At 39.9% G+C, this 11479-nt stretch overlaps 1 protein-coding gene across 1 annotated transcript; it reads left to right on the forward strand.

Annotated features, from left to right (window-relative positions):
* Nucleotides 1-8823: 8823 nt before the first annotated feature.
* LOC133785573 (increased DNA methylation 1-like) lies at nt 8824-10602 on the forward strand. Its single transcript, XM_062224795.1, has one exon. It carries the CDS (start codon nt 8824-8826, stop codon nt 10600-10602), a length of 1779 nt encoding a protein of 592 aa, XP_062080779.1.
* The last annotated feature ends 877 nt before the right edge of the window (nt 10603-11479 follow it).

Raw genomic sequence — 11479 nt, forward strand, 5'->3', positions numbered from 1 at the left:
CGTAATCACAGTGGAATATAAATATGATTATATGTTCAAAATAAGTTAGTCTTAAGATTAGTCAGTGCACCGGATTTACACTGACTTGCCAATCTACGATATGATCTACTTACACATTACAGTGTTATGTTCTTTCCAGAACATTAGCAAAGTAGATAAGATCGGATGTATTTGTTACATCGGACAGGACCGATATTGACAGTTGATAAGATAAGTAAACATACCGTTATTATCTATTCTAGTCATATCATATAGTTGACCATAGGTCAATTCAATCTCAATTCTGAGTGGTTAGTATTCTAACTGATTGTATTATTTGAGTTCTTTGACTTGTTCGTTACCAGCTTACCCTACGGACTAGCCCATACTTACATCTTGGGAACTCGGTAGTACAATTGAGTGGGAGTGTTAATCATAGATATGAACATTTATAGCTTCTGATGAAGAAGTGAAATGATGGTTTCCTTTTAGTTTGGTTCAAGGTGTTAAATGATAGAGATCTCATTTCAGTAATAAAATTAGTTTACTAAAATATCATTTACAAGGAACTAAGTGTTTTAAGGATAAAATACAATGAGGGGTAAAACAGTATTTTAGTCCTATCTCATTGTAGACCGTCTATAGTGGATTGAGTGACAATTATGGTTGTAACAATGGATAATTAATAGCGTATCTATATTTGTTATAGAGCGTTCTATGAATTCAAGAGGGCAATTCCGAGTCTATAGTGGAGTCACGAGGAATTAATAAGTTAGTAAATTTATTTGTTAGATTTATGATAACTTATTGGAGCTTGATTTCATAGGCCCATGGTCCCCATTGCACCTTGGATAAAATCATCTAGATAGTCTCAATTAATTGATGTAATCACCAATTAGAATTATCAAAGTTGAGCAGGTCAATTTTGGATAGTTTCACAGAGTTGTGTAATTTTGAGAAGAAAAGAGAAATTATGGCAGATTTATTAATTAAGATAAATTGGTATCTAAATTAATAAATAAGTTTAAATCAAGGTTCAAATTATAAATAATTAATTTGATAAAGAATTTAAATAATTGTTTAATTAATTAAATCAATAGAAAATAATACAGGCCTTGATTTTAAGTCCAATGGGCTTATAATCAAATGGAAAATTTCACGGGCCTATAGCCCATGATAATTTCGACCTAGGGCTTCAAAATGGCTGTTATTTTATTGATTTTTTTAATTAAATTAAATGTCCTAATTGAGTCTATAAAAGGAGTGCTTATAGAGAAGTCAAAACAAGAAGTTTGATAAGTCACAAGTCAGATTTTTGTTTTAGATTCTCTTTAAACACAAGTCCTTTTCTAAACCTCTTTGTTATTTTCTCTTCTTCTCTCTATATCTATCTCATGTGTTGAGAATTGCCCACACTAGTCTAGGTGGTTCTAAGGATACATTGGAAGATCGTGAAGAAAATAGAAGATCAGTTCAGTTTCTTGATAATACTCTGCGATAGAAAGGATACAAGAGTTAGAGAAACTGAAGGAAGGACTCTTAATTCCGCTGCGTATACTGTAAGTATTATATTATTTGTTTCTCTTTGAATTCAATTTTAGAAACATGTTTTAGGCTATCTCGTATTAATTTGTTTAATATTAGATATACATGAAAATAAATAAAGATCATATATAAGCTAATCCAACAGGGAGTACCCTCTTTGGTACAATACCCCTTCGACTATCATATATCGTGTAGCTTGTCTCACCAACTTCCTTGCTTTGTTCAAATTGCTGGGCACTACTCCTTGGTTGAGATAGTTAATAATAGAGGTTATCCATGTATCTCTTAACTCAACAGGTAGTGCCTCCTGCTCAATTATGCTTCTTTCCGCCAAGTATTCGACAGGAATGACATTTAGGGTGGCTGCATCTTTGGCACTGGCCAGCTTGGCTAAGGCATCGACATTGGAATTATGCTCTCTTGGGACTTGTATAATTGATTATTTCTTGAACTATACCAACAAGTCCTTCACCTTGTTCAGGTACTGCACCATCCTAAGTCCCTTGGCTTAATACTCCCCCAGTACCTGGTACACCACAAGCTGGGAATCGCTGAATATCTCCAGGGATTGTGCATGTACATCCTGAGACAAGCAAAACCCTACTAATAATGCCTCATATTCAACCTCGTTGTTTGAAGCGTTGAATCCAAATATGAGAGCGCAATGGATTCAATGATTCTCCGGAGTGATCAGTATGATTCCTGTGCCTGAGTTGTGCTCATTGGATGCTCCATCAACATATAACTTCCATACAGGAGTATCTCCTTCCTTCTTGATATCTCCATTTTCTGATTGATAGGAAGGGCCTTCAAGGTTGGTGCCTTCGACTATGAAGTCTGCCAATGCTTGTCTTTCTATCGCCATCCTCGAATGATAAGTGATATCAAACTGTCCTAGTTCCACTGCCCACTTAAGTAATCGTCCCGAGGCCTCCGATTTCTGAAGAACCTATCTTAGCGGTTGATCGGTCAGGACTCGAATTGAGTGAGCTTTGAAATATGGACGCAGCTTTCGAGAGGCGATTACTAAATAGTAGGCTAGCTTTTCAAGAGGGGGATACCTAGACTCTGCACCTTCTAGCATTTTACTAATATAGTATACAGGGCGTTGTACCATGTTCTCTTCCTTTACCAAAGCAGCACTGATTGCATGCTCGGCGATTGCCAAATAGATGAATAGTACTTCACCATATATTGGCTTCGCTAGGACAGGAGGTTGGGCGAGGTTCTACTTTAGGGCTTGGAAAGCTTCCTCACATTCCTCGGTCCATTGGATCTTCTTGCTGTCCCTCAGTAAGTTAAAGAAAGGGACATATTTTTCCGTAGACTTTGATATGAACCTATTAAGGGCAGCTACTCTCCCGGTTAAGCTTTGCACTTCTTTGATTATGGTAGGTGACTTCATGTCGATCAATGCTTTGATCTTCTCGGGGTTAGCCTCGATTCCACGTGAATTGACTATATATTTGAGAAACTTACAAGAACCAACTCCAAACGAGCACTTAAGAGGGTTTAACTTCATTTTATACTTTCTAAGTATTGCAAAGCATTCCTCCAAGTCTTGAACATGCCCTCTAGCTTCTTTGGACTTGACCAACATGTCATAGACGTATACCTGCATATTTTTTCCGATCAAGTCTCAAAACATGCCATTCACTAAACGCTGGTAGGTGACTCCTACGTTCTTTAAGCCGAATGACATCACCTTATAACAGTACAATCCCTTGTCTGCCCGGAAGCTGGTATGTTCCTCGTCGGGAGGGTGCATACTTATTTGATTATACCCAGAATACGCATCCATGAATGTGAGTATTTCATGCCTTGTCGTTGCATCAGCCAGTTGGTCTATTCTGGGTAGTGGGAAGCAGTCTTTGGGGCAGGCCTTGTTCAGATCTGTGAAGTCCATGCATGTTCTCCACTTCTCGTTTGGTTTTGGGACCAGCACGGGGTTTGATACCCAATCAGGGTAGTAGGCCTCCCTTATAATACGTTTTTCCTTGAGCTGCTCAACCTCCTCCTTAAGGGCTTGAGATTGGTCTTTGTCAAGAAGTCTCTTTTATTGTTGCACTGGTGGATAGTTCTTGTCTATATTGAGGACATGACTTATATCAGATGGAGAAATTCCAACCATGTCCTTATGTGAGTAGGCAAAGACGTCCTGGTTTTTCTTTAAAAATTCCACCAACCGTGCTTTAATTTCCACCTTTAACTCCTTCCCGACTTTGATTACTCTAGTCGGGTCCTCCTCATCTAGTAGGACTTCGTCAAGATCTTTGACTTGTCCCACCCCCATGACGTCATCCCCAAAGCGAGGATCGATGTCATTTCCCTTGCTTTGGAAAACTTGCTATAATAACAAATCTTCGTTAAAAGGAGCCCTGGCTCCAGTAGAGTGTTTCTTTCAACATCAACTTCCATGTTGAAAACCTCATTGGTTCCTTCATTCTCTTTGTAGCAGGTAACTATCATGTTGTTTATGCATGATCCTTTCTTTGCCTTGACCACTGACGCATTATAGCATTCTCGTGCCTCCCTTTGGTTACCCTGTACGCATCATTGCCCTGCGCTGGTGGGAACTTCAAAGATAGATGCCAGATAGATACTACTGTGTGTAATGCCATCAAGAGGGGTCTCCCGAGCACTACATTGTAAGCTGATGAAAAATATACCACTAGGAACTCTGTCATCACAGTCTCGTGCCTGGGGGCATCCCCCACCGTGATCGGTAATCTGATAGCTCGTACTGGTACTAGGCATTCTCTCGTGAACCCATATATCACTTGGGAACATGGTGTCAGGTCCTTGACCATGAGCTTCATCTTCTCAAGGGATGATTTGTAGAAGATATCTACTGAGCTTCTCGTATCCATCAAGTATCTTTTCACCCGGGCATTGGCGATTTGAATGGTAAGGACCAGAGGTTAATTGTGGGGGTACCTCACGTGCCTGGCATCATCCTTTGTAAAAGTGAGAGTTTCACTTTCATACTTTGGATTTTTTGGAGATCGCTCCTCGACTGCCATACACTGGGAAAACTCCCCTACCTCATGTCTAAGGGTCCTTTCATATCGCTCTCGAGCATTGTTACTGTTGCCTGCTATGTGGGGCCCTCCACATATGGTATCCAGTGTGAAGTCTACAGCTACCGGCTCCAGTGGTGGACTCCTCTGCCTTCGGAATTCTGGATTCCTGCTTGGGGTTTCGGTCTTGCCTCGGTACCTCGAGAGTTTTCCTGATCGGAGAAGAAACTCTGTCTCATCCTTCAATTGTTTGCACTTGTTTGTGTCGTGCCCATAATCATTATGGAAACAACAAAACTTATTATTGTCCTTTTTTCCTTCTGAACGCAAGGGTGGTGGCTTTCGGTATGGTACCTCCTGGTATTGATAGGGTTCCTATGTATACTATCCCACAATGGATGAAGATAAATTATTCCTGTCGAGATGGCAACGAACCTCTATTCATCTCCTACCATGGACGCTCGGTTTGCCTCTCTCATGAATCTTTGAATGTATTCTTTCAGGGATTCATCTTTCCCTTGCATGATGTCAGCTAACTGATTGGCATAAACTGGTTGAATCTGCCTGGAACTAAAGACCTTGCAGAATTCCTTCCTGAACTGCTCCCAGGAAGTGATGGATCCAGGTTTGAATTTCCAATACCATTCCTGAGCTGAGTCAGAGAGAGTGGTAGGGAATACCATGCACCTATAATCATGCTCCACACCGAGTAACTCCATCTGATCCTCAAACTTCCCAATGTGTCGTGCTGGGTCCTCCTTCCCAGTGTATGTAGGAAGTTTCGGGGTCTTATATTTCGGCAGTGGTTGAGCAGCTTGGATTTTGGCACTGAAAGGTCTCCCACTTCTATGAGCCAGCTCTATATTTGAAGGTTTCTTTGTTAAACCCTGAATAGCCATAACGAGTGCATCTATTTGAGCCTACACTGCTGGTGGGATCGCTGCTCCAGGTGGGGTGGATGTCCCTGGTACCCCCTCCTGAGCGTTGGTCCTCCTGTTGATGACCTCCCTCAAATCCTGAGGTTGTGCATCTTTCCCCAGCCTATCGAACACAGTATTGGTGTTATTCATCAGTTCCTTTCCCTTGCGAGATTGAGATTGTAGGGGTGGTAGGTCTGCCTTGCCCCTGTTGGTGTGACCCTGCCCCCGAGCCTCTCCTCCTACATGAGTTTGAGACTTTGAGCGGCCATCTCCATTCATGTCACACCTCTCAGATGTATGACCCTCATCTCCTACGTTGTTTCGTCGGTCCCCCTGGGAGGGGGCCTTCGGGTTGGTAATACTCCTACTCCGAGATGAAGTGTTATACTTCTTAGTCATGGAGGAGGCGGTATTGGACTGTGCCTCTTCATCCTGTCTCTGGGAAAGTGGTTCTGAGAGTGTCCTTGGGGTCCTACTCCTCCCCTGAGACTCTCTGTTACTGTTGTCTCGCATTCCTACTGCTTTGGCCTGAGCCTCCCTCACTGCCTGAGCAGCATCTTCAGCATTAGCTCAGGCTCACTGAGTAGTCGCCTCCAAAGCCACAGCAGCCTCCTGGTGTCTCTGGTCAGCTTCCTGCTCCCTCTGGATCATCCTCTGGACATGTTCATCTATCTCCCGTCATTGTCGTTCCATAGTAGCCCTCTGAAGGGCAATTTTTGCAGCAAAGGCCTCCTGCCTCGCCAGAAATTGCGCAATCTCCTCCTGGTGAGCGTCCTGTGGATCTTCCGCATTAGGTTGATCTCCAACCTCTCCACCTGAGGTTTGTTAATGGGATCTATGGGATCCTGGGTGGTGGGATCCCTGGGAGCAGTCTTCTTGGTCTGAATGGATTTTGGAGGCATCATAAAAATGATGAAAGTGTGTTTCTTGATTTCGTACTCTCAATAAAAGCACCAAAATGTTGACTTGTGAAATTGGCCAACGGTCGTATGTATAGTATGTGACACCTTTTGAACGAAATAAATAGAATAAACGACGAGTATGATTATCTTAAATAAACACACAGAAATTTTATAGTGGTTCATCCCTGTTCTAATGAACAGTAATAACCTAATCTACTTAGTCTTTAGTATTGAATTACTCAAAAATTACAAGTACGACTGATGAGTTCACTCGTCAAAAAGATTTTTCTCCCAAAATTCTAGAAAATGAGATCCAGAAAAGAGTCCAAAAGTCCCACTAAAAGAGTCCTCTATAATGAAGCCCTGGGTCCTTTATTTGTAGTACCCAGGGGTTGTTACATGACCAATCATACTGGGATCGTGGTTTAGTACACGATTAATAGGTAGTGGAGATACGTGTCAACCTTCCCATGATTATGATATTGTGGGTCTTTCGTTGTTTCTCTAGATCATGGTGGATAATGCACGATAGAAACTCTGGGAAAATGTTAAGTCTCTGTTGGTATATGAGACTTAGGTGTTAGGCTCGATGACCGGAGCTTGGGTGCTGGACTTGTTGATTTTCTAGGTGCTAGGCCTGTGACCTTCTGGTGCTAGGCCTGTTGATCTCAGTTTGAACGAGAGTGAGTATTTCTCAGTGAAGTGCAATTGGGGGTTTAGTCCGACCACCCTATGAAGAATAGGGTGGGCCGACCACCCAGGTGGTTCTTGAGCATGTCAGGCCGACCACCCTAGGGGTAGGGGTTAGGCTGACCACCTCTAGGGGACCTTGGGCATACTGGGGCCGATCACTCCTAGTCTTTGGACACACTGGGGTCGACCACCACTAAGGTAAGAGTCAGGCCGACTACCGCTAGGGCTCTTGGGCCTTCTTAGGCCAACCACCCCTAGGGGTAGGGGTCAGGCCGACCACCCCTACGGGGTCTAGGCTTGGTCGACTTCTCTATAGGTCCTGGACCTATCTTTTTTGCATGTCGGTCTTTTCTCAATACTTCATAGTTTTTTCCTGATTTGTATTCTCATTCGCCACGTCATTCTTGTATTTTTTTAGGGATAACAAAAGTGAAAGAAAAATATAAGTTTGTAATTATTTTTTAAATTTTAAATTATTTTTACTTTGTTATTCTTTCTCAAAATATAAAAAAAAATCATTTAAGATTGTAAAACTAATCAAAATAGTTGAAACTTATATTTTACCTTCACTTAAAAAAAAAACACATTATATTTTAACTTGATGAAAAAATATAAGTTTTTAATTATTTTTAATCATTTTTTATTAATTTTAATAAAACATTTATTAACTTTAAATTTAAAATAGTTATTTTGAGAAGAATAAGATTAAAAAAATAATTTAAAATTTAAAAAATAGTTAAAAACCTAAATTTTTCTTTAAGTGCAATATTTTGAAAATATTTAGTATATTTTAACTGCAATTTACTGAAATTAAAATTGTATAGTACTCGGTTTTAACGTGTTCATTTATCTATTCAGTTACTCCATTTGTTTTAGGTTGTTTTATTATAAATTTGGAATGGATTTGGACTTAGCACTTTAACTTTTTTTTTTAAATGTGGCTTTCATTGGTTGCTTTGAACGAGACTATTAATGTTACAGACAATTACAAAGATCATGGGTCTTCACATTCACATATTATAGCATTTTAATTTTCAATGTATAAGTTTATAAGTTTCGTTCAGTTTGCCAGAGTATCCTTAATTCAGTGTTTACTAATTAATTTGCTTATTATAGTTCATGTAGGATGTACATTTATTTTTCTTCAATGAATTTGTTAGTTGCTTCAACAAAAATATATTATTATTTTGTTGTAGTAATTTAAATATTAAATTTGAAAAATAAATATCTAGTTAGATTTTTATTGGAGAAAGATATTATTAATGACATTAAATTATAGGGGAGCAAGAATAATGATTCAAATGACTTGACTCACGATGATTATCTACTACAAATTTTGAAACTATTTTTATTTTAATTGAAATTTACAAAATTAAATATTTGATTTTTTTACCTGTTCCATTCCATATTTATAGGAGAAGTATTAAATAAAAATTCAAATCAAAGTCAAAGTATATCTTGTTAATTACGCTTTCTCTCTCTTATAGCTTATCTGATTATTAGCTTCTAGGGTTTTAAATCATTATTGTGAAGGGTTCTTTGGCTATAATTCACCAACTGAGAGAGAGTAAAAACTGGCTGTTATCATTATTTACCGTTTAGGGTTTTAGTTCGATTATTATTGTCAAGGTTATCTGTAATCCTTCGCTGATTGTGAGAGAGAGAGATAAGTGTCCCTCTTATATCATTTACCGTCCAGGGTTCTCTGATCATCGTTGACTGGTTGAGAGTGTTCTGGATTGACTGGGTGAGAGATTGAGAACGATGGTGGGTTTCGTACCTTCCGGAGCCATTCCTATAATGGTTCCGGGAGAGTATTGTTCTGAAGCAGTTGTGGAGTGGTCAAATAAAGTTACCAAAGATCATAATGAGAAAAACAAATTTTCACAGTTGAAAGAAAAAGCCAAGCGCCATCTTTCGTTCCTGGGTTGGACTTTTTGTCAGGTCAAGAAGATGGAAAACAGGCAAGAGTTGCGTTACATCTCACCATCTGGACGGCGTTATTACTCTCTGCGTACCGCTTGCAAAGCTTGTTTGGACCAAGAGAGAATTACTACTGAACTACGGCAATCGCCACCGCCGCCACCATCAGCGGTGGCGAGTTCTTTGATTCCCGAAAGCCAAGAAGACGATGCCGTTGCTGCTGAGATACCGAGCCCAGAGTATCGAAAGAGAAAAGCTACGAACTTGGTTAGCGAATCAGGTGGTAAGATTGCTGATTTTGGCTTGGATAATCCGATGAGTGAACGAGTAGTTGTTTCTGCTGACACAGGAACCGAAGAAAGAGAAAAGAGGGTTCTAAAGGTTGTTGCGAAACGAAAATCACGAACGATGCTTTCCGATTTGATAGACAACGGTGTCATTGCTTTGGGAACCGAAGTCCATTACCGGGGGACACAGTGTAGGGGTGTGATTTTTCGTGAAGGGATTAAGTGCCGGTGTTGCGGCGAGTGCTTCTTCCTCACTGCATTCGAAAGTCATGCTGGCAGCACCAAACACCGTCCGGCAGCCAATATTATGCTAGAAGATGGAAGGAGTTTACACGATTGTCAAAAGCAGGTGAATGTCAAGAGTGTTGACACAACGAAAGAAAATCTGATCGAGGGGGCTGTTGATCATGACAACCTTAATAATGATATTTGCAACGTTTGCCACTACGGCGGCGAGTTGCTTTGTTGCGACGGCTGTCCGTCAGCGTATCACTCCCGCTGTTTGGGTATCGAACTCCCTCCTCCGTCCGACGACTGGTTCTGTCCGCTGTGCCGTTGTGGGAACTGCCGCAGCGGGAATTTCAAGAATATTTCGGTGGGTGGAGACTACTTCGCGAGTCTAGTCTGCCACCAGTGCGAGCAAAAATTCCACTACTCATGTTGCGGGGTGGTGTTTTCGCAGCAAGAAGGATTCTTCTTTTGCAGCGAGAATTGCAAACGTGTTTGTTTGGGTCTCAGGAAACTCGTTGGCAAACAGATTCCAGTAGACAAAAATGGTGGTAGTCTGACATGGACGTTGCTGAAACCCTCAAACGAAATCTGCGCCAAACTCAAGAATGCTTTAAGTATGTTGCACGAGTGTTTCGAGCCGGTGATAGACCATCTCACGGAAAGAGACATAACAGAGGATATAATCTTCGGGAGAGAGTCGGAGATAAAGCGTCTCAACTTCAAGGGGTTCTACGTTGCTATTTTGGAGAGAGAAGAGGCGATGGTGTCTGTGGCTACGGTGAGAGTGTTTGGTGATAAGGTTGCGGAGGTACCTCTGGTGGGGACCCAGTATCTGTTCCGACGACAGGGAATGTGTGGCGTCATGATGGAGGAGCTTGAGAAGCAGCTGAAGGTTTTGGGTGTGGAGAAACTGATATTGCCTTCGGCTTTGGAGGTTCTGCCAATGTGGACTTCTTCGTTTGGGTTCTCAACGATGAGTCTGGATGAGAAGTTGAAGGTTTTGGAGTATAATGTTCAGGATTTTCCAAAGAGTTTTATGTGTTATAAGTTCATTACCACTGAGCAGCCCAATATCATAAATGAGGTTGGCGGAATATCATGAAAGTCACTATATGATTGACTGTACACCTACAATACCGATTTTGTTTTTACTATTTTTTCTATTCACGAAATAGAATATGTTGATTATAAATATATTATTTATCAGTTAGCATACCTACAAAATTTACTCTGTCACGAACATGTACAAGCATGCAAATCATTGTTGCGTTTCCGAGTTATTAGAAAAGAAAATATACTTGCTCGGCAAATATTTATGTGTACATCTTATATAAATTGTTCTCGTAACCCATGTGCCCTTTAGATGGCACTGAATTCAACGTCTTAAGTTTTACAAGCCATAGTGTTTTAATCCAGGCAAAAAAAAAAAAAAACCCATCAAATCATTGAAAGAATGAATATATATATATATTAATGCTAGACATATACTTGTCACCTTATAAATAGGTAGCAGTTTTCAATATAATCATCAATATCTATAAGATACTATATGACATAAAAATTATATCACTTGTAACTATATAATTGAGATGAAATACACATAATTGTATATTCCAATAATTACTCATATTAATAGAATACCCAATAAAATATCATTAAATTAAATTAAAATATATGTTACTCAATATTAAATTATACTTATAGTAGGATTCCAGACCAAATAATATTAGGATGCTTCATAATAATATTTTATTAAAAAAATTGATAAAATGTTTATTTGCATATGCTAAACAAAAGTTTTACTATATGGCACTTGAATTGGAACGCATGAACAAGTTTTTAAGTTGCTCGATCGAATGCCAAAGATATTGTCTTGTTAAAAATGGCAACAAGTAGAACAGTAATGTCAATCAATTCCAATTATCCTGGTCCTCAGCAGCAGGTCCTTCACCTTCCATTCCATATCCCAAAACCAACAA

This window comes from Humulus lupulus, chromosome 6 (genome assembly GCF_963169125.1).
Source record: "Humulus lupulus chromosome 6, drHumLupu1.1, whole genome shotgun sequence".
Taxonomy (NCBI): Eukaryota; Viridiplantae; Streptophyta; class Magnoliopsida; order Rosales; family Cannabaceae; genus Humulus; species Humulus lupulus.